The sequence below is a fragment of the Molossus molossus genome, unplaced genomic scaffold, assembly GCF_014108415.1.
Source record: "Molossus molossus isolate mMolMol1 unplaced genomic scaffold, mMolMol1.p scaffold_m16_p_12, whole genome shotgun sequence".
NCBI lineage: Eukaryota > Metazoa > Chordata > Mammalia > Chiroptera > Molossidae > Molossus > Molossus molossus.
In genome coordinates, this window is record NW_023425347.1 from 37,291,849 (window position 1) to 37,316,408 (window position 24,560).

The 24,560-nt window shown below is 39.7% G+C and overlaps 1 protein-coding gene across 1 annotated transcript in view; it reads left to right on the plus strand.

The window, feature by feature from the left end:
* The first annotated feature begins 4,136 nt into the window (after positions 1 to 4,136).
* COL24A1 (collagen type XXIV alpha 1 chain) overlaps positions 4,137 to 24,560 on the plus strand; it is a 339,879-nt gene continuing 319,455 nt past the window's right edge. The window contains exons 1-3 of the mRNA XM_036256775.1: positions 4,137 to 4,181; positions 5,548 to 5,624; positions 14,020 to 14,084. Of these exons, the coding sequence (XP_036112668.1) occupies positions 4,137 to 4,181; positions 5,548 to 5,624; positions 14,020 to 14,084 (187 nt within the window). The remainder of the gene's footprint in view (positions 4,182 to 5,547; positions 5,625 to 14,019; positions 14,085 to 24,560) is intronic.

Below are 24,560 nucleotides of genomic sequence, written 5' to 3' on the forward strand. Positions count from 1 at the left end.
CTTGAACTTGAATGCCTTCTTCCTTCACCAAATTAGGGAAGTTTTCTCTCACTATGTTTTTGAATATATTCTCTATCCCTTGCTCATTTTCTTCTTCTTCGGGGACTCCTATGATGCGGATATTATTACGTTTCCAGTTGTCCCATAGTTCTCTTAAGCTGTCTTCCTGTTTTTTAATAGTTTTTTCCTTTTGTTTTTCTGATTGGTTGATTTTTTCTACCCTGTCTTCTAATTCACTGATCCGGTCCTCAGCTTCCCCTACTCTGCTTTTTAAACCTTCCATTGTGTTCTTCATTTCTGATATGTCATTTTTTATCTCTTCTTGTTGGTTTTTAATTTCCAATTGGCTTATTTTCAGTGTCTCTATGTCCTTACTCATGCTGTTCAGCTTCCTCATGATCATGGCTCTGAATTCTAGCTCTGTTAACATGCCTAATTGCTCTGCATTGATCTCATCTTCGGTTGAGGTCTCTTGTTCTTTCATTTGGCTTCTGTTTCTGTGTTTCACCATTTTGGCTATCACTGTGGGCTTTGGAGCCTGTCAAGTTCTCCCTGTGGGTGTTGGTGTTCTGCTGTTTGTGGCTCCCTCTCCTGTGTTTAGATGAGCGAGGGAGGACCCACGTTGAACACCACTGTCAAGTCTTACTTTCCTGGTTAAAGTTGCCAGCCCAGGAAACGTACTGTTATCCTCTAGCTTTTTGCCTGGAGGCTAGCAGTCTAGGTTAATTGATGAGTTTTGGGTTGTCAGTTGATTGAAAAACTCCCTCTGGTGCTCAGCCAAGGGGCTTTCACGAGGGTGGGGCAGATGCTGGTTGTTAGTGAGCCTCAATTAGCACTTCAATGGCCCACAGGGTGGGGTTGGATCTCCGAGGGAGGGGCTGCTACCTCTCCTCAGAGCCCTGGGAAGGAGCAATGTGGCCACCGTCCTGAGTGGCTGCACTCAGCCAAAGCTCTGAGCGCCCTCCAAACCCCGAGTGTCCCGACACAGTTCCAGTCCAGTCCGCCCTCCCTCTGCCGGAGCCCAAGGTGAGTGGCTGTGGCTGTTTCAGCCTCTGTCCCGGCTCTGCGCTGTGGAGCCGCCTGGGAGTGTAACCCGAGGGTGCCGCTCCCAGCTAAGGCCGCTGCCGAGCTGCCGACCGTGGGCTCCCAGCCCCGTCTCGCGCCTTCGCAAGCCTACCGGGATCGAGTCGGTGTCCCTCGTTGTATGGTCCTCGCAAGCTGCTTTTCTGTTGGTTTTTCCCGTCGATTTGTCTGTGTTATAGTTGTAATTCCAGTTTGGTTCTGGGAGACGGTCTGTGTAGCTCCGTTCACTCCGCCGCCATTTTTCGGTTCTCCTACTTATTTTGTTAATTATGTTCCACAAATAAGTGAGATTATGTCTTTCTCTGACCGGTTTATTTTGCTTAGCATAATATTTTCCAGGTCCCTCCATGTCATCTCAAAGAGTAAGAGATCTCTCCTTCTTACAGCTGCATAGTACTCCATTGTGTAAATTTACCACAGCCTTTTTATCCACTCATCTACTGATAGGCACTTGGGCTACTTCCAGATCTTAGCTATTATAAATAGTGCTGCTATGAATATAGGGGTGCATATATTCTTTCTGATTGGTGTTTCAGGCTTCTTAGGGTATATTCCAAGAAGTGAGATCACTGGGTCAAATGGCAGTTTCATTTTGAAGGTTTTGAGGAAACACCATATTGTTTTCCATAGTGGCTGCACCAACCTGCATTCCCACCAGCAGTGTGCTAGAGTCCCCTTTTCTTCACACCCTCGCCAGCATTTGTTTTTTGAGAATTTGTTGATGGCAGCCATTCTGGCAGGTGTGAGGTGATAACTCACAGTCATTCTAATTTGCTTCTCTTTGATGATTAGACATGTTGAGCATTTTTTCATATGTCTCCTGGCCATTTGTATTTCCTGATTGAAGTGTCTATTCAGGTCCTCTGCCCATTTTTTAATTGGATTGTTTGTCTTCTTTTTGTTGAGTTGTATGAGTACTCTATATATTTTGAATATTAACCCCATATTTTATGTATCATTGTTAAATATGTTCTCCCACAGAATGGGTTCCCTTTTCATTTTGATGCTGTTTTTTGTTTGTTTGTTTGTTTGTTTGTTTGTTTTTTTGCTGTGCAGAAGCTTTTAAGTTTGATGTGGGATCTTATTATTTTAACTTGCATTTCTTAAATTGAGTTCGTTAAATATGTTTTGGGCCAATTTAATTATTTTCTATGTAATTTGCATCTCCCCTTTGTCCATTTTTTAAATTTCTATGTTCATCTCTTTCCTTATTTATTTATAAGAAATATTCATCTATTGTAGATCTTGACATTTTATAGAAAAAAGTGACCTGAACTCTGAAAATATCAAGATCATAAAGTAACTAACTACCCCCATTTTCTTTAGGCTCAAATGAATCTTAGGTCTCTGGTTCACCTGTCTTGATCAGTTTGATCTGTGATCATCTCCACCAGCCTAAACCGTCTATAGCATTTAAACCTTAACTTGTTTATTTGTTTATTTATTTTTATACTGAGCAGATGCCTCTTATCCCCCAAACAAATGTACTCTGTCTGAGAGTATGTGTACCCTTTGGCATCTTGTGCATGATAAGGGCTTTATTAACTCTAACTAGTATCTATTCTCTTCTTATATTGAAAGAACCTAAGATACATTTGAATAATAACTCCATTTTATACAGAATTTAAATATTCAGACTTAACATTGTGAATAGAAAAACAAATATTTTTATTCCTTAAGTAAGTGATGGGGAAATGGAGACAGGGATTTGGTGAATTAATTACGATCTGCTTAATTCTTTTTTTTTTTTCAATCCTCTCACCTGAGGATGTTTTTATTGATTTTTAGAGAGCAAGGAAGAGAGAGAGAGAGAGAGAGAGAGAGAGAGAGAGAGAGAGAGAGAGAAACACATCAAAATGAGAGAGAAACATTGATTGGTTGCTTCCGTACAAACCCTGACCAGTGATCAAACCCACAATTTAGTTATGTGCCCTGATTGGGAATTGAACCCACCACATTTTTGGTGTACAGGACAATGCTCCAACCAATTGAGCCACCTGGCCATGGCAGATCAGCTTAATTCTTAATTATTCTCTCCACCAGACCAAAAATTACTTGTCGTTTAGTTCATCAGTAGTCAAGAATAGAAAAACTGTAGTTCAAGGCTATTTAAGAATGATTAGCTTCCCTCAGTCCTGGATTTCTAGGATTCCAAAAAGCTGTGGCTATTTGCTACAAAAATTGGTGATAGTGGGGTGAGGGTGGGGTTTACAGTGGCTAGACCCAGCATGTGGCACTTTAAGTTATCAAGGTTAGATCACTACTCAAATGATATATCAACATATGTATACCTGATATGATGCCCTGAAAAAGGCACAACATCACTTCAGTGGTATTTATGCAGAAAACATATACCTGAATCTAATGATGAGAAGCCATCAAACAAATAAAAAATTGAGAGACCTTCTACATGACTGACTAGTGCTCCTCAAAATGTCAAGTCACAAAAGACAAAAGAAGACAGGAACTTCCACAGATGGGAGAAGACTAAGGAGATACGACAAATTTTAAATCTCTTTGCTAATTAATTAACTAAACACAGTGTAGGGTCCTGGATTAGATCTTGGACCAGAAAAGGACATTTGGGAAAACTGATAAAATTATAATAAGACTGATAGCTTAGTCAACAGTATTGTAGCCATGTTAATTTCCTGTTTTTGATCATTGTATTATGGTTATATAAGATAACATTAGAGAAAGTCAGGGGAAGAATATACAGGAATGCTCTGTACTATTTTTGTAACTTTTATGTAAATCTAAAATTACTTCAAAATAATAAGTTGAAAAATTGAGGGAGAGGAAGATGAATTAAATTCTATATATTGGAGAAAAAATCTCCAGTATTTTTCTTGGAGAAATATATTCCCCAAATTTCAAGGAACACATCAATTATTTCCATTCATCAATATGGTCATTTCCACTTTTATAATATGCATGTAATGTGGGATGTCTTTCAGCATGTGGAAGGCTCATTAGCTGTTGGTGGTGCACAGAATACACAAAGAAAACTTGGAGAAATGATATTCAGTGGTATACAGCAGTCATCCGCTAACATGCCAAGTAGTATCTTTGGTACTGACAATACAATGATGAGCAAGGTAAATGAATCCATGGCCTCCTAGAATTTTCAGTCATATTAATAAGAAAGATAAAATCAGAAATTGTTAATATTTTTTGCAAAAATTGTAAAATGGACTTCTCAGCATGAAAAGGGTGTGGTGAATGAGGCCTTATGTCAAAAATCAATGTGTTACAAAAAATGGAGAAAGTAAGGCTATAATGTGTTAGCGTGTGTAAATGCAAATCCATGCTTAAGGAAGGCAGAGGCAGAAAATTGGACCACAGAAGAGAAAAATCACTAGAAAGTAGTAAGGGGATATATATATATATATATATATATATATATATATATATACACCCCCATGTTCGCAGCAGCACTATTTACAATAGCTAAGATCTGGAAACAGCCCAAGTGTCCATCAGTAGATGAATGGATAAAAAAGCAGTGGTACATATACACAATGGAGTACTATGCAGCTGTAAGAAAGAAAGATCTCTTATCCTTTGAGATGATATGGAGGGACCTGGAAAGTATTATTCTAAGTGAAACAAGTCAAAGAGAGAAAGACAAGTATCACATGATCTCACTAATTTGTGGAATATAATGAACATAACATTCTGAGGAATGGGGTAGTCCCAGAGACATGGAAGTGGGGTACAGACTGACAATCCCCAGAAGAGGGGGAGGTGGGGGAGAGATAAGTCCACAGAACTTACATGCATGTATACATGAACAATGGACATGGACAACAAAGCTGGGGACAGGGCGGGGAGGGAGGGGAAGGGGGAATCAGTGGGGGAAAAGGAGAAACATCTGTAACAAAAATAAATTAATTAATTAAAAAAATAAAAATAAATAAAAGCTTTATATCTTAAAAAAAAAAGTAGTAAGGGGGAAAGACTGAAAGGAAAGAGTTAAGGGGAGGAAAGGTAGATGTGAGAATCCTTGCAGTCAGTTTATAATATGACTTAGGCCCCAAGCATCACTGAACACACACACGTTGAAGGCCAGCAGGACTCGCTGAGCTGCGATTGATTTCAGGTGTGTGTGAAGACGAGGCTAAAGGAAAAGATTGGGGATGGGATACACGCAAGAAAAAAACATCAAATGGGGACTGCTGAAAATGGACATGGTACATGGACACTTAGACGAAGGAAGGCTAATCACCTACACGTTTCGGAAACGTGGAGGAACGACAGCGTGGGAAGCGAGAGCGTTGGGGCGGTGCCCGCGCGGTTGCGTGTGCGCTCAGGACGCTGCGGGATCAGGGGCTTGCGGACCCGGCGCCCGACAGGGCGCGGGGTGCAGGGTGTGTGTGCGTGTGCACTATGTTTGGTGATGTCACTGCAACTCAGTGAGCAGTGAAATTTAACACCGGCGAGATTTGGCTCCTCTTCTTCTAGGGGAAGCCGCCGGCAGCAGTCAACGTTGAGCGCCTGCAGTTGCCACTGGCCCCCTTGCACCCGCTAGATTTTTCGAAGTGGGTGTGTGTGCTTGTCTGACAAATGTTCCGGAGCGGGTTGTTTCCAAGGACTTCCCCGCCCCCCTTCATCTCCTTCCCTCCCCCATCCCTTTCTCCTCCCAGGCCCAAAGCAGAGAACTCCACTGGAGTCACAGAGTCGCCTTTGAACCGCAAGTGAACTCGCAGCCGAGCTCCCGCTGCTGCCAGTGCCCCGCCGCCCTCCAGTGAGGTCTCCCTCCTCGCCGCCCTCCCAGGGGAGCGCTACCCCTGGCTCGTCCGTCCTAGCCAGCGAGCTAGGAAGTCTAGCTGTCTACCCTTCGGGTGCTATTTCTCTCCCTCCCCCCATCTTCTCTCTCTCTCTCTCTCTCTTTTTTTTGGTTGTTGCGGTTTTGGAACATCCTTTTCATGTGATTTTGTTTTCCTTTTTCATGGACAGTACCTGCACCCTTAGCACAACGGAGTTGGCTTCTGTTTTCCGTTAGCGCTTCGCTGCACGGACAAATGCCTACAAATGCATTTAGGAGCTCACAGGACAAGGCGTGGAAAGGTCTCCCACACGGCAAAAACGTAAGTAGCCCACCCGCAGGGGCGGCAGTCAGACGAGCCTCTCTCCCCACCCCCGGAATCCACTGAGCGGGTTGGAGTTTGGGCTCCCGCTTCTTGGCACTTTTTGAATTTGGGAGCCGCGAGCAGCCGTGGCATCCTCCTCGTCCCCTCAGTTTGTAAAATACCGTGTTTGAAAGGAAGCCTTCTGCCAGCGGGTCTCTCCGACAGTTAGTTTATGCTAAAAAGATCCTGCGGCTCTGGAGGGAAATCTCGCTAGCGCGGGTCCCCACGCGGGAGGCAGAGTCTCCCGCGGCTCCGGAGCTGGGCTCGGACCCCCGCCCGCCCGCGCTCCCGCGCCCGCCACCCTTGCGCCCTCCTTCCCTTCTCCTCCCTCGGGGCCCTGGCTGAGGTCCTGCTTCCCCGCGGTGCTCCTCCGGGCGCCCAGCCTGGGGATTGCTGGGGCGTTAGCGGTACCCTGGGCTCTGTGCGCGCAGACTGGAGAGCAGGACACAGGCATGGGCACCGTTGCGAGATGGGAAGAGGGTACCCATAGAATGTCAGGTATCGGGGCGCTGCTAGTCCCACGGGACTCAAAGGCAATCGCCTCTTGTCTCTAAGAGGCCAACAAACGCGCTGCCCATCTGGGGCCGGGACTGCGCCGAGATCACGGGCTTGTTTTAGGGGAAGGGGCTGGACACTGGGAGCAGGGGGGCGGGCGGGACTGCTCCACAGCAGGAGTGTTCGCGGGGATCCTTACTGGCACCCCACCTCCTCTTTGGGCGCTGTACTTGCACCCCACCCCCAACCCCCACACACACTGGTAAAAGAGCGTTGAAGGAGGGTGCATGGCCTTGGCTGGCTGCCCTGGTCCCTCTGGAAGAGGTCAGTGGGTTATGCAAGTTTGTTTCTGGCCCCAAGGGCGGAAGGGACGAAAGTGGCTGGTCGTTGTCTGCCTTGGGGCTGCCCCTCAGGAGGATAGGTAAGAGGAGGCCAGGTGGCGGAACTGAAGGTGGCAACTGAGGGCAGGCGGAGGCGGGGTGAGGAGAAAGACCGCCTTGTGGCGGTGTTTGTATGAACATGTGCTTCCCAGCCGCGTGCAGCCCAGGCTGGCTGGGGCCGGCGCGCTCTGTCCTCTGACCCCTGGGAGCCCCGGCAGCCTGGCTTCCAGACTGACGAGGATGTACCTCCCCACGTGCCCGCAGGCAGATCAATCAGTGAGGAGGAACTTCCCCAACCCCGCGCGTGAGGCGAGGTGCCAGGGGCCAAGTAAAGGTCAGGCTCTTTTGGCAGCCTTCCCCAGGAAGGCTCACGTGGGTCGCACCTGGGCCCCAGTCCTGTTTCACATCACTTTTCTGGATAAACGTCCCTCGGTGTAGATCTGTTGGGAAACCGGGGGTGGGGGTGGGGCATAGCGAACCCTGCAAGACCGGTTGCATCTTCCCGCTCGCTGATCCCGCCCGTGGAGTGGAGAATGAGGCTCAGGCTTCCACAGGTCCAGAACCACCAGGAGCAGCTGAGTGAGGCCCTCCACTTCGAAGCTTCCCTGTCCATCCCTGTGCCCTTCTTGCCGTCCCTACCGGCTCCCCCCTCCCCCCAGGGCTTTCCCTTGCCACCAAGCAAGGCCTAGTCGCTGACTAATATTCCCCTTGGTAGTTGTGACCAACCTTGCGGATTAAAGCAGATCTTCTGCTCCTGGCCTCTGTCTTGTCTGGTTTACACTTTCCTTCAAGACGCTCCCAGAAAAGGCCCTGCATAAATTCTTGGGCAGTTTGGGGTTTGTAAATTGGGTCCAGATGATTGGGGGGAGGGAGGCTGAGAAACCAAACAGAATGGATTACACCGAGGAACTTCTGAGGGAAAATTAGACTACGTGGAACGGGAAAAGAACCCTTGTGAAGAGACTGCGGGGTGGGTAGCAGATCCTGGGCGCTGATCTCTCCTGCCCTCCCAGGGGCCTGCCTCTCTGCCAGGGGTCTTGCAACTTCTTTGACATCCAGTTTGTTCCACTACAGTTGCCAGCAGGGGTGGGCTGTACAGAATTAAGGGTAACTCAAGGTTACATCAGGTTGCAGCCCCTCGCAGCTCCAACCGCACACATGCAAATGGGGGGGGGGGCTATTACTGATTGAGCTGAGAGAAGTTTCTTGAAAATATCCAATTTCCGTAAAGAATGCAGAGTTCTTCAATTTGAAAAAGCAAAACAAAACAAACAAACAAAACCAATACCAACCCTATATGGTGGGGACTTGGGAGAAGCAGCTGCTAAACTGATAATAATGTCAGGTCGCTACATTAAACCTTGGAGTCCCTAATGAAACCCCTGAGGTTTTGATTTTTCACCATCCTTTTGTGGTGACATTTTGCAAGAGCAGGGGTAGTATTTACAAATCACAATTTTGATTAGTCACCCCAAAACACTGACAGTTTAAAACTGGATCCCTAAAGACCTTTTATTTCATGGGGTTGCTTTCAGATGGGTTACTTAACGTGAATTGTGGATTTAATAAAAGGAAATTCAACCCAAGAGTCAGTGTTAGATACATTGATTTAACATATCATTGGAAAGTCTCCCAGGCACTATTATGCTACTTAAAGGTTTTCTATAACCAATAACCAAAGGGGCAGGGGTTGGGGGGTGAAGTTTTGGGTATAAAAATCAATTTTATAGCTGGCATAAAATTCTGTTTTAAAAATTTTGCTTGGTTATGCTTGTGTTCAAGTAAATGTTTAAAATAAACTGATGTCTCAGGGAGAGAAATTGTAATTTATGGAAAATGATTTTGAATGTTGTTTAGACATTCTACTTGGTAGTCTGTGAAGTTACAGGGGAAAAAGTACATTTTATTATGGGAATTATAATAGCTGCACTAGTTTCCTTGTCATGCTTTTTAACTATGACTTATTTTAGAATTTGTCACTCTGAATGTGCAGACCATTTCATTTTTATTCTCATAAAAGGTTAACATTATTCTGTCATTCATTCACTCATTTATTCAACAAATGTTGAATGAGCTCCAATTATGTACCCAGCATGGTTCTAGGCAGAAGGGATGCAATGGTTGAGCAAGACAGCAACACAATTGCTGACCTCCCATTGTGCCCCTTTTAGTATAAGAAACAGAAAATGAAACAACCAAGTTTAACCAAATGAAATAAGGGTGTATACATGCTTGGAATTTAACCAAAAGTTCTAGTACCCTTCATAATGGATTAGTTATACAAACACCTATTGAGTTGACGTGATAGTCCAAGAAATTTATTGTATATAAGTTAGTGGCACTTTATGCCCTGAATCATTCAACTTCATCCCCAACTACTGGAATAAGAACTGTTTTTCAGTTATTTTGGGAACAGAGGACAGAAATTTTACTATTTCTGGATCTTAGCAGCTAGTAAAGAACAAACTCTGTAAAGCTGTCATGACTTAGAGAAGTTTTTGGCTTGTAAACCTAGTGTGGTGGAAATTGTTGAAATTATTGATGTATATCACATGTGTGTGTTTTTCAGATTAGTTCACCCTTTCCAATTGGTTTAAAGACCAACTCATAAAATAAAAGTTTCCTATTCATAAGATTCCAAAAGCCCTTCTTACTATTATAAATTGAATCTGTGTTGGAATGAGCATCAGTAGCCTGAAGAGATATGTCATAATACCTGAGGGTCTAATGGGTACCCTAAACAAAAAGATGCCTGGGATTCCCTAAAGTAACTTAGACCCTCCAGGTAAAGAGAACATTTAAATAGCTCCAAGAATTATTTAGGAAATATGCCTTAGATGGATATTAGTTGCTTAATATTCTGATTATGGTCTTTGGATTATCTATTTCCTGCCTGATCCCTGTTTAGGCCTCACCCCTCACAGGTCTGGTTATGTTTCAGCTGTGGCTTACCTCAAATTGAAAGTGTGGCTAACAGACCAGACACACAGCGTAGTTTATATTTTGTTAGATATCCTCAGATATTAACATCATAGGTTATATTTTCTGAACCTTATTTGAATGTCTGTTACCATATTATTGACTTCTTTGAGACCTAATCTGATTTTGTTAAATGTCTTGAGAATTTGTACTTCTGTTACTTTATTAATATAAAGCGACACCCACTCCAGACATACAAAAAAATGAACAAAAATCAGACATACTTTGATTATTTCTAATTATTTAATATACTAACTAGACTTTTTGCTACAGTGATCTAAATATATGAACAAATTAGAAAACTTAGTAGACTATTTTAGTTTACTTAAAAGACTATTGGCCAGTACTGTAGCAAGACCTTTCCATATTTGTGGTTAAATAACATGACCTTTATCAATAATTTATAGACCATCTTGCTCTATAATTTGATCTTTGTCCTCTAATGCCAGTATGCTAATAGGATCTCACCATACACACAAACTTTAGGGTTTCATGTTTGGAATGTAAAATATAAAAGTTATATGATGCCATCACATAACAGATGAGTCAAAGATTCAGCAAATTGAAATGACCTGCCCAGGGTCACACAGTGAGTTATAAATAAAACCAGGGTTAGTCTTTTCATTCCTAGTCTACTGTTATTTTCTTATTAACCAAGTTTTTTTCCCCAACAACTTAGTATAGTTATACTTTTAATTTATGGAAATAGTCCAGCTTGTCTTACTCAGCACTGTATGCACAGCACAGCAGGGAGAAGCATAGAGCCCCGGTGCTGCCCTTGACAAGTCTATCACTACCAGTAATGTGAAAATGTGGTGTTTTCTCTTACTCCTTTCCTATTTAAAAATAGTTGTTAAGTGTCAATATCATGTAAGAAATGAATAAAAGGTGAAGGCATATTGCTTGCTCAGATACTTATCAATTAATCATAAAAGGAACAACAGGCTATAATAAAGTTACAATGAAAGCATCAAGACTACACAGACAAGGGGCAGAGCTAGTGCTCTTCAGGAATGATGGGGCATTTATTGGAGCAGGTGTTGTTTAAATTGGGCTCTGATGATACCTAACTTCTGATAGGTGGAGACTGAGAGGACATTTCAGGCACTTACAGGGTCTGTCCAGGGAACAGAGAATAGGGTCGAGTGGCTGGAACTTGGGGTGTGTCAGATGTAGTGGGATCTATGTTGCTAAAATAAGGATGTTGGAGCTGAATGATAAGGACCTTGAATACTTGGTGAGGAACTTGACTTTTCCTGTTCTTCCTTATTGGCTATTCATTTTTGGCCTTACCAGAAAAGGAGAAATCAAATCTCTTTTTCAGTCACTAATTTCCACCTGTCCATTAGTCATCAGCTTTAGTACAGAGGTACACGTACGTAAGGTATGGCTCAACTGATTTGTCATAATCTCCTAAAATCACCTGGTTAAGGGATGATGCTGATGTGTTCAGGCTTTCCTGCCTCACTCCAGGAATGGACTTGTTAACGTGTCTAGAAAGAACTGTTTTCTATTTTTCTCCCCTGAGGTCATTGGGGAAGTCTGTGGATTGGCTGAATTGCAAAGTGAATGATACTGGCTGTTGTGCTCTTCATTAGTTAGCTTTATTCTGAATGGAAAAATGCCTGCTGGGTTGTTACTGAGGTCTAAGTGAGCCCCATTACCTTGGCCAGGTGAGACGTGCTTCTTTCCACATTCCGTTTTCTACCAAAACAGCATAATTCTGATATACTCTTCTTCAGTGACTGTAATCCTGAGCTACTTACAGTCTCACTGATATACATCACACCAGTTATTTGTTGCAAATATATATTTGAAAGGAAAAGAACCTCCTTTTACACAAACTCTAGATCATATTGGGATTCATCCTGGAGAACCCAGAGAAATCATTTCAATCTCACACAGTGGTCCTCAATTTTGTTTGCACATTGCAATCACCTGGGAAGTGTTTAAAACTCCCTGTACCACAGATTAAAATCAGAATCTCTTGGGGCAGGGGTAGGGCAGGAAGGACCCAAGTGTTAGTGCTTGGGTGATTCTACTGATTCTCTTGTGATTCTACTGTGCAGCTGAGGTAAAAAAAAAAAAAAACAGATCCGAAACATGTAGGCCTTACATCACCTCTTGAGTGTCATCTGTTCCAGAAGAGTGGTCCCCAGAGTGGAATCCCTAGATCAGAAGCATCAACATTGCCTGGGAACTCATTATAAATGCAAAGCTTGAGCCTCACCCCCAACTTAGTGAGCCAGAAGGCCTCAGGGTGGGGCCCAGCAATCTTTAGCCCTTGAAGTGATTCCCATGTACACTAAAGTTTGAAAGCCCCATTATAGAACAGTAGAAAGGATTTTCACAAAAAAAAAGATAAAATAATCTTGTGTCATTGTCATAAAATTAGATATATGTGATTTCAGCAGAATAATATTGATTTAAGTAGAGTGTAACTATAAATAGCAAGTCTTCTAGGTTGCTTTTCTTAGAGCTCGGCACACACAATCCAAATTAGGATTACCTGGCTGAAATCATACACATTCTGAGGGTCTACTTCAAATTTATGAGTCTTCCCTGTGGCAAGATCCAGAATCTGCATTTTTCACAAGCATCTCAGGTGGTTCTTTGCCAAACTAGCATTTAAAAAGCATTGCTCTAAGTGGGTGATACCCTATTCTAGAAGTCTTTTATTGGCTTCGTTAAAATATGTGGTTCAGCCGTTTGCCCATACTGGTTGAAATTCAAAACTCTTTCATAAAAACTGTGGTCTGTACCAAGTATAACCACAGAATGTGCATTTTTCACATACTAAAAATTGGTTAATACAAATTTCATACAAATGTTATTTTCTAATAAATAGTATAATTTTATATTGTTGGCTCACTTTGTAAAAGATCATCATTCTTAGGTTACGGTGCTCTTTATACTAGTTGGTAAAGGTAAAAACTTACGTTTAGCAATAGACAATGTACCAATTACTACTAATATGCCACAAACTTAATTTAAAAAATGATTTTTAGAGACTCTGTAATCACTCCTTGTAGAACTGTCTTTTTCAGAAATGTCATTTGTGAAGTCTCTGGGTTAGAGTAAAAAGCAGAATCAGGGTCTGTATTAGCAAGAATAAGATAATAAAATATTGTTTTCAGCGTGATCATTACTTTTAAAAATGATCTCTATGATTTTAACTTGGAGGTAGATATAGCCAATTATGAAGACTATTCAACAAAATCTATCCAAAGTTTTGTTATATTAAAAAAAGATCACAAAATATTTTTACCTAGCTAATCAATATAAATAAAGATTTATATTTGTAGTAATTGAGTATTGTGCTCACAATTACTGCTAATCAAAATGTTCACCTTGAATCTATAGACCATTGCTATTTTCAGTGACAAAGAATCATGAATCTAGTACAAGGGATTCCAGTATGATATTCAAATAGCTTTTATTTATAAATATTCATTTAAACAAATAACTGGTTCCATCCCTCTATGGTTAAGTGACTATAAGTTGTGCTATGTTGTATAAATTTCTATTACTTTATTTAAATTGCATATATGGTAATTTGACATGATATAAAATATTATATAACAACAATAATAATGATGCCACCTTCACTAGTTCACATTTATTGAATACTTCCTATGTGCCAGGTACTGTTTTATTTGCTTCACATGAAGTTTTCCAGTTACTCATCAAAATGCCTTGAGATAGATTTAAAAGCTGAAGAAACTGAAACGCAGAGCAATAAAGAGTAGGCCAGAGTCCCATAGTAAGTGGCAGAGCTGGAATTTAAATCCAGAGCCCTTGTTCTTAATTAATATGAATATAAAAATCCTGTGTTAATTAAAACAATAGCTTAATTGTTAATCTTGTACCAGAGCTCATTTTGGATTTTATATGGTTTATAGGTTTTAAATGTCTAACCAAGTTTTTCCCAATTGCTTTTCTTTTTTTAGGAAACTGCTTCTTCATTGTATTGCACTATGTGTGGCAGGAGCTGTTGTTCACGCACAAAAACAAGGTAAGAATGCCACCTTGATGCTTATCTGCTTCTACAAAAATTCTGCTGTCAGACAGCAAAAGTACATGACTGTAGAGTCATCACAACCTTAAATTCAGCAGTAAGTAATAAAAAATTCTGCCCAGCACAATGAGAATGTAAGAGTGAAGAAATCAATTTTAAGGGGAAATCTGACCTTAAAGAAATGACTCAGCTCTTCCATCTGTGAAATTGCTTACATTTTAAAGCAAACTCTCTATAAAAGGGAAGTTTTGTACAGTCAAAAGGCTTTGCTTGTGACTTCATTTTAAGTGGGAGTTCGGGGGGTGGCAAACTGACTGGATTACCTTTGCACTTCTTGAAACAACACAAGCACATACTAAATGTTCCATCTAGATTTTACATCATTAAGAAACAAAATAAAATTTGCATACCAGTGGGCTTGGTATTTTATTTAATTCAAACGGAGAGGTTTGGAAAATAGTTCAATGTTTTGTTTTGTTTTTTGCGTGCTAGCTAGTTGCTCTGCTAATATGGTGATAAGAGTTTCAGGAATCTATGTGTACCCTAATTTATCCATTTATTAAACAATATTTTAAAAGTATCTTTCATTTGCCACATAAAATTCTAATTGCCAGGAATTGAAATACGGATAAGATAATATCTCTGGGCTCAAAGTGGAAAAACAAGTGACTTTGTCAAAAGAAAAAAAAATGCTAAGGTCAGAGAGAAAAACCCTGAAACTGTGCTGGATCTACAGACAATATCACCATGGCCCCTGTTTTTTTCTCTTCTGCCTTTTATCAGCAAGGCTGCCAAATTATTCATTCTGACAGAACCAACTTCTCAGTTCAATGAGCCACTTGTTAATTTGGTGAATCAACCAAATAACAGCAAGAAAAAGACAAGTAAACAAAGACAAATAAGTGAAATATATGAAGGCACAAAGGAAGGAGTGGTGTTCCATCTGAGAGGCCAAAGTGAAAAGTGGACATAGATAAATATTCTGTCAAATAGCACATAAATAATTAAAATACGCCTTGAAAGGCATTTTGTAATTCTCTTTTATGGGGAAAGGGTTAAATGAGCTCACATGTCACATACAACTTTGTGCAATGCTGTTGTTGACCAAGTCATTTCTGATTCTTTATTTTGCTTCAAGTAGTCATGAAGAGGAGAGAAACCACAACTCTTAATTTCTTGTTGTTATTATTACTATTACAGTTTCTGAGAATTTATTATGTACCAGCTACTGTGGTGGTAGAATACATATTTTCTTCACCACTACCTCATTATAGGGTTTTTATAATTATGCCCATGATAGAACTGCTGAAACCAAGATTAAGAAGATTAAAAGTAACTACCCCAAGAGTTACAGGCTAATAAATGGAAGAACCAAGATTTGAAATCAGGTGTTTTGACTGCAATGTCTACAAATTCTTTGAAAATGAATCCTCCTGGATGGACCACAGAGAAGATAAGAAAGAGAAAGGGAATTGCCATTTTAATTATATATGTATTTTTGTCTTGTTCTTTGCTGGTACTTTACATATATTATTTTAATGCTCATAATGAACCCACAGGGTAGGTATTATAGGTCAAGCAACTGAGACTCAATGAAGGGGCGTGCCCAGCCTCATACAGCTAACACATGAATCTGTGTTCGTCTCTGACAACTCCAAGGCTCCGCTACACGTCCCCTTGCTTCACCACTGCCGTCAGGTGTTACTTGTGTAATAATTTACAAAGTGTGTCATGATCAAAGTATTAAAAACCCAGGCAAAGAAAAATATAAAGGAACCTGAATATTTATGAATTGATTTTTTAAAAAAAATTCAGAACCAACAAATCAATTTAAAAAATAAAAGAACCAATGAATTTAAATGAAAGATATAATATTTTTAACCTTAATATTTTATATATAGAATGCAAAATGTGCTCTTTTATTTCAGGGTGAAATAAAATTCATAATTTTTAGTTTTTCTTTTATAATCATAACATTTTAATATGGATTTTTAAGAAAAAAGAAACATTTTTAAAAAACTTTCTTGACTTTAGAAAATAGGATACTTTTGAGCATAAGAAAGAAATGAAAAGAGTATGCTATCAGAAATTAGAAGTACCTTTTTCCTAAAAGAGATTTTTTTGTTAGATTGGCACCATTCAATAATGTAACATTTAATCAGGTGATTCAAAAAACATTTGCAAAAATATTGTGACTTTTATAAATATCACAAATGTCATTTGCAACCTTAATTTAATAATGCTGACTACATCTACTTTAGCTAGGGATTATCCCAAATTAGACTTCTCAGAAATAAAGATATTTATACTTATGGGAGCTTCCAAAACTTAAAAAAAAAAAAAGTATCAACGTAATACAAGTGGTAGTAGTTTAAAAGTCAATATAGTTTAAAAGTCAAGTTTTACTACAAAACTTGAAACAACAATTTCCCTTGGCCTTACCCACTCCTGCAAATCCTCTATACAAACTACCTTTTAGCGTCTTATTTTGGTTTTAACCTCCAGATTTCTAAATAATATGCTTATATATTTTTGACTTCCTATTTTCAACGGTGAGATTTTAACATTTTTTACTATTATATGTCCTCTCTTATCTTCTTTCTGACTTCCCAATATAGCTTTATCAAAGTTTTTGGTAAATTAATATTTATAGTTTACCTTATCATGACCATGCAATGTGTGTTGTTGTTGTGTTTAACCTCTGAGCCATATACATTCTTATTTTCTTTTCTGTACAGTATTATAAAAATTGCCTCTAGTTTTTGTTTGCTTTATGTTCTGTGTCAACTAATACTTCTCAGATACTTCAAAATAATTCTAAAATGTCTTTGAAAATATTTTCCAAAAATACACCATATACTCTAACCACATGTTTTTCTTAGAGATATTCCTTCTAGAAGCTAAAATTCTCCTGTTCTACCATGGATTGGCAGTTCTCTACATTTCCTAGAGTTGATTTATCTCATCTGTGTAAGATTCAGTGTCCTGGAACTCAGATTTTTCTTTTTTATCGTCTAATCTCTTATTTGAATGGAGCATAACATCCAGTACCATCCTTAAATGTGTACTTAGGTGGTACATTTTGCACCTTTGCATTTCTGAGAATGTGTTTATTTCACCCATGTGCTTGAGGGTAGTTTGGGTGGGTATATAATTTTAGCCTGTAAATAGTTTTCTCTCAGAATTTTAAAAGCTTTCATCTATTAGTTATGAAAGCTGATGTTATACTAATTCTTAATTCTTTGTATGTGACCTTTCGATTTTCCTCTTTAAACCCTTAGGGGTCATCTATTTGTCTTTGGTGTTTTAGAAATTTCACAATAATGTACCTTGGTACTGGTCTTTTTTCAGTTTTTTGTGCTGGGCACTCAGTAGGTCCTTTCAGTGTGGAAACATCTTAAATTTTCTGGGAATTTTTTCTTGTTAGTTTTTTCTCTGTGATGTATTTATTTGCTCTTTCTGCAAATTCTGTTGATCAGATATTGGATCTTGTGTATTGAGCTCCTTATTTTTAGCTCTTATTTTCCCATCTTTGTTTTATAGTCTATTTTATATTATATTTCCAGGCACTTAAATTATTTTATTTCTGCTGTATTTAAATTTTTAAAAGCTTTCTTACTTCACTTGTCCCCTTTAAAAATAAAAAATGGGCCCTGGCTGGTTTTGCTCAGCGGTTAGAGCATTGGCCTGCGGCCCAGAGAGACCCAGGTTCAGTTCCTGCTAAGGGCATGTACCTCGGTTGCAGTTTATCCCAGGCCCTGATTGGGTCATGCGAGTGGCAGCCACTCGATGTGTCCCTTTCGCGTTGATGTTTCTCACTCTCTCTCTCCTCCTGCTCTATCTGAACAAAAAAAAAATAAAAAATAGGCTCTTGTTCTTTATTCTTTGATGCAGTATCTACTCAGAAGATGAGAATAATTTTTTTGAATTATGCTTTTGCTCCCTGCATTGTCTTTGTTCTCTACAAATTTTCACTTTTATGTTAGAAACATTCTTTATAAGTCTGTTGTACCTGTGTTAGCATTTTAAATAAGGGTCTAGAAATGTGCTTAGAAACTCGGTTTGTGCCGGTAGGCTTCTTAACAGGTATATTTTACATACAGGGTGATGAGGTAGGTCTTAGATGACCATCGTATTGTTGGACCACAGATGTCTAAGGCTACATAGTTTCTTTAGAGAAGAATTCTCCAATATCTTACTTGTAGAATATAATTTTGGTTGTCGCTGTTATTGAAGTTAAGTGATATAAAGAGATTCTTGCGGGGTTCAAAGAGGGCTGTGTCACCATTTAGTATGTGGATTTTAACTGAATCCTCTTGTATGGTGCTTCTCTTTTATTCTGCTATGATTGATCCAATGTTTCTACATAAATAAACTTGAGTCTTCTGTTATCTTCTCAAAGCTTCTTATATAGACTTTCAACTCTCCCTCCCTCCCTCATTGGAAGCCCCAAGCCTCTTTCCTGAAGTCAGTGATTGGTGCCTTCAGTTCTTGAGCCTTTTCAGGGTTTTGTGACGTGCACTGGCCTGCCTGTCATTAGCACCTGCCTCTGCAAGCCCTTGGTGTTCAGTTTTTTCACTTTGCTAACTCCTTCATTTGCTTTTCACCTTTTAAATAGTTGTTGATATCTCTTATTTGCTGTTGTCTCTTCAATCCATTTATTTTGCCCATATACTTTTAAACATTTCCTTGTACTCATTTTAATGAGATTTTAAGACTGAGCAGAGATAAGCATGTTATTCGCCATATTTTCAGTTACTCAAGTTTTAACACAGCTAAGAAACCATTTTAAATATACTGTTAATAAATGTAAATTTTATATATATATATTCTCTCACTCAAGGATATGTTTTCATTGATTTTTTAGAGAGAGCAAGTGGGGTAGAGAGAGAGAGAGAGATAGATGTAAGAGAGAAACATTGATCGGTTGCCTCCCACACGCACCCTGATGGGGGATTGAACCAGCAACCTGGGTGTGTGCCCTGCTCGGGAATCGAACCTGAGACCTTTCAGTATATGGGATTATGCTCCAACCAACTGAGCCACACCAACCAGGGCTGTATTTGTTTTATAACCAAGAGGTCACATAGCTGTAACCCCGCCACACGGTAACTTACCCCATGCGAGATGTATGGCTCATTCTTGACACACACCACTTTCTCAGGTCATGATCCCAAGGTATGAAAACCACATGTGTAGGAGTCCTTAGATGTAGAATAGTCTCTAAGAAGAGTATTTCCTGTTAAATTAATTCAAAATGTGTTTATTGTTAACAGAGAAGCAGCTCATTCTAGCTACAGTAACTCCAAGTATTTCCTGCCAAAACCCCTTATGGATACTTAATTAAAAATTTTACTCATAGGTTAAAACTTCATTTCTTATTTTATGAATAAGTTTGCTTTTATCTCTTTAACCAGAATAGATGTGTTATTTATATTAAGAATAAATAAAAGTCACAATTGCCACTTTTAAAAAAAAAAATCCTCCTCTGAGGTTATTTTTCCATTTATCTTCAGATAGAGCGGGAGGGATGGGGCGGGGGGCAGAGAGACAGAGAGATTGATTGGTTGCCTCCCGCATGATCTCAACTGGGGTCGGGGAGCAAACCATAACTGAGGTACGTGTCCTTGACCGGAATGGAATCCTTGACTCTTTGGTCCGCAGGCCACTGAGCCAAACCAGCCAGGGCACAATTGCCACTTTTTACCTACCCAGTATGACAGCTGTGCTAAAGCTCAGGTGATTTACAGCCAGAAGCCAGGGTTTAGGTCCAGGTTCTAATGCTCACGAGCTATGTGACCTTGAGCATGTGCCTGAAATACTCTGAGCCTCATTGTCAGTAACTCTAAAGTGAAGATGATAGTTGTTTTTACTACATATGGTTGCTGTGTGGATCAAATGAAATAACACGTGTAAAGTGCTCAGTGCATACCTGTTACATGGTGAACATACAATATATTTTAGTAGAAAAAAATACTTTAGATGCTTTGTTTCTTATATACTTTAATACTGAAAAAAATAAAATAAAACAAAACAAAATAGTTGGTTTTAAACAACTTTAAAATCAACTCTGAGTTAGCAGCCAGGAAGTCTATATTTGAGTCTTGATTCTGGCAATGAGCAACCATTGGGGTTAGACTACACAGAACAATAGAAAGTGGATACTGGGCAATTATCTAGATAATTTAGTAAATCTGAGTGGGAGGGAAGGAAAGGAAAAGAAAATGTGCAAGGAAAGGAAAATAATATTGAGGCTTGTGTGACCTTTATTGCTGCCAACTTTGGTAATTTTATTTTAAACAATCATTTTATTCCCCCTCCCCCCCCTAAAAACTAGAAAGAAATGAGCTTTGGGGGCTTAACTGACCCAGGTATATAAACATTTTCAACAGTAGGAATTCATTACAATTAAGTGCTATATTATATTAATTTAGTTCTATAGTAATGAGTTATCACTGTAATTTATTATACTCTGTGAAGTACTTTTATTTAAAATTGGATAACTTTTTTTTTTTTAAATTGGATAACTTTTTAAAAAGTCTTTTAAGCTATCAATTACTAAGAAATGTAAAAAACCTTGAGGAGTAAACATAGTGCTTTCCTTGTTCTCCTATTTGTGATGAAACACTGTTGGTTGACAGGTAAAGTGGTCCATCGGTTTTCTGTGCTTGTAAAACAAGTGTAACCATTGGTTCTCTGGTATCTATTTCTTTAGGCATATACTATACTCCACCACAGAGGCAATTATATGGCCACTGGATTTACAGTCAAATACTTGGATTTGAGTCAGAGTTTTATTATGTGCTTAGACGCGATTTCTCCTTTCTCCTCCCTCTCTTTTTTTTTCCTTTCCTTGCTCACTTCCTCCCTCTCTCCATTTTCTGTCTTTCTACCTCCCTCTACGTCCCTCTTTCCCTCTTTCTTTAGTTCTAGCTAGTGATAATAATATCAGTGCTTCTAACTATACAAGTTTCCAATGAAAGACAAGCAAGGTTGGCATGTCTGTGTCAGTATCTCAGCATTAGCCTTGCAGGCTTAGAAGATTGATTGTATTCACACACTGAGAGAGGAATGGTTTGCCACGAGTACACAAAACAACAACAAACAAAAATTGCACTGAAGGCTTTAAGAGGAGGTGACACTTGCACTGAGTCTTATGAGTAGAGTTGGCATGAAGGGATATACTTAATGGGACTCTGAGAGAATGAAATTTTTAAAAGCACGAATAAGCTTTGATATGGTAAGAAATTCAAAGAAAAGTAAAAAATATCAAGCATGGAGAATGCCATGGGGTGAGAAGATATATCATTAAACAGAAAAATACATAAGCACTAGTATGAATTAGGAAGGTAGTCTCCAAGACCATGCTTACTTATGGCACCAAGTGCAAGTTTGAGGGCCCTCAAGACCACCTTCAGGCTCCATAATGCTCTAGATGGACTCATGGAACTCAGTGAACTCTGTTATACTCACAGTTATGGTTTATTACAGAAAAATGTACAAATGAAAATCAGTCCAAGGGAGGAATACATGGGGCAGGGTCTGGGAAAGTCCACCTGTGGAGCTTCCAGTCGTCGTCTTCCAGGGGGGTCATGGCCAGAGCCAACTTTCCCAGCAAAATTATGTGACAGTCTGCATGCCAGTGAAGCTCGCCTGAGCACTCTTGTCTAGAGTCTTTTTTTAAATTCTCACCTGAGGACATGTTTTATTAATTCTTTTAGAGAGAGAGATTGATTGGCTGCCTCCCATGCACGTTCCGACCAGGGAGCAAACCCTCAACCATTTAACCTTTTGGTATGTGGGATGATGCTCCAACCAACGGAGCCACCCGGCGAGGGCTTGTCCAAGGCTCCATCATGTAGACATTCTTGACTACTCATGTAGCTGACCCCAGTCTCCAGTCCCTGTGGAGGCTGAACTGATACCACATGACCCAAAACCCTCACCATATATCATATTGTTAGACAATCTGGTATGGCCCAAGGCACCAGGTAAAAAAATATATTTTTATCAAGCAAGACATTCAAGGGCTTACAGATTACTTCCCAGGAGCTGAGAACCAAGACAGGACTGTTCTTTGGGCCAGTTTAAATTCTTTGCTATGCAGGTAGCATGTGGGATTGGGTACCATAGTGGAAAGGGTGGAAAAGAAGGGTTTGAAAAAGTGGAATCACGATGGGGGACTGAACGATTCGTTCACATTCCTTGACAGTTTTGCAATAAGGCCACCAACTCACAATTGTAGGAATTGTCTTAAATGTACTAACATGCTTAGCCTCATTGACTGGATCATAGGCACACACACAGTTCCATGCAAAAATCAATGCAAAAAATATTTTATAATGAAGTCATAATCTCTCAATCAAAGAGTGAGAGGATGGAAAGTAGTAAAATGTTTATTTAAACAGAACATCCACAGGTTGAAAGAGCATGGATACCTCATTCTTGTTTAATGTTTTTTGGTTTTTGTTTTTATTTTAATTTCCAGTCTGAACTCTCTTGCTGAGAGTTTAATTCTTTTTTCCTACATTCTGAATCCTCCTGTTTTTATCATCTTTGACATTTAGCATAAACTAAAAAGAGGAAAGCTTATTAGGATGTAAGACTAGAAATGCAGGCAGGGATTAGATCATTAAGAGCCTGAGGGCTGAAGACAGAAGTTTAAGTTTTGAACTAAAAGTCGTGAAAACTACTGGCGTGTTGTAGAAAGGAGTGTCATGAACTGAATGTTCATTTTGTTCTGTACTTTAGGAAGGTTTCTCAAGCAGCAGTATGGGTGATATATTGTCAAGGGTGTATTATTAGTGGCAGAGACATCTTTCAGGAGGCTAGTAGTATAATCTGACTAAGAGTAAAGAGAGCCCAACCAAGGCTTGTATTGGATTTGGTAACTGAAAAGATATGGAGAATGGGTGGGAAGGGATTGTCAGATGATTACTAGTTTCTGGGTTGGATTATAGGATTGATTAATTCATTAATTCAAGCAATAGTTACTGTGAGCCTACTTTGTTTTAGTCGTTGTTCTATAGGTGGGAATACAACAGTAAAACAAGATGAAGGCCTACCCTCTGGACTTAAACTTCAACTAGGAAGCTAAGCAGTAGGCAAATACACACACACACACACACACACACACACACACGTGTATATATTATATATAATGTATATATAATATATAGTGTCTATATATACTATACGGTGTATGTATTATATATAGTGTATATATTATATATAGTGTATATATATTATATATATATATAATTTTTCCCTAAATTTTCAACTTTGTGATGAAAATGTAAAGCACAGTAAGACTTTAGAGAGTCTGAGAGTTCTTGGGGCAAAGAGGATGACTAGTTTAAGTTCTAGGTAATGTGGTCTGGGAAGGCCTCTCTGAGGAGGTCACATTTGAACCTAGATCTGAATGAATTGAGGGTTTAGAGCATTCTAAGCAGAGTAAACAGTATGTGCAAACACCATGAATTGAAAATGAGTTTACTGGTTTTAAGGAGCAGAAAAGACCAGTCTGGCTGGAGCAAAGTAAGGTGAGATAAAGTGAGAGGAGATGAGCTCACAGAGGTAAGAAGGGAACTGATGACACAGGTCACACCCATGTGAAGAGTTTGGGTTGTATTTTTTGTGTAGTGGGAAGCCATTGGAGAATTTTATTCAGGAGAGTGGCATGATATCATTTACACTATAAAAAAATCACTTTGGCAGCTGGGGTGGCTGTGGGCTCTTCACTGAGACAGGCACTAAAAGTTAAGAGGAAAAAATTGGGGGGGAAATATATATATTGAGTGGGAAGTGCTTGCGGGACATTTAGTCAGTATTGGATAAATTCAGCAGGCAATTGGATATACGAGCCCAGAAGGGAGGTTTTGTGAATCAGCATGTGTGGTTATTGAAACCGTGGTTTGGATGAAGTCATTAGGCTTGGTGTTTACAGTAAAACAGAGCAAGGTGTTGGCCTGGTAACATCACGGTTTATTCTACAAGCAGCAAATAGGTGAAGGAGGTACAGTCAGTTCTGCTGTTAGGTAACCCGTGCATGCCTAAAATTGTGACACTAGCAGATGGTCTCTAGAGTACTGCCCGCGTTCAGACTCTGCCTCTGAGCTGCCAAGCTTGGGGGCCCTGGGGAAATTGTTTCAATTCTCTGACTTAGTTTTCATAACTGTCAGGGAAGGTTAACAATAATGCTTGCCTCATAGGGTTTTTGTGAGAATTGTGTGGTTTTACACAGTCAAGTTCTTAGACTTGGGCTTGGTATATAGAAAGAACTTAATACATGTTGCTCTATTCTTTAACAAAATGCAAAGCACTGAATAAAGTACCTCATTGATAATCAACAGTCTTTAACTGATTTCCTTAGTGACACAAACTGGATTGATTTTTGTGGTTAGGGCCACTCATGAAACAAGTAACTTCTGATGGAAGCTAAATATTTTCTTGCTGTAGTCATTGGTACCAAAT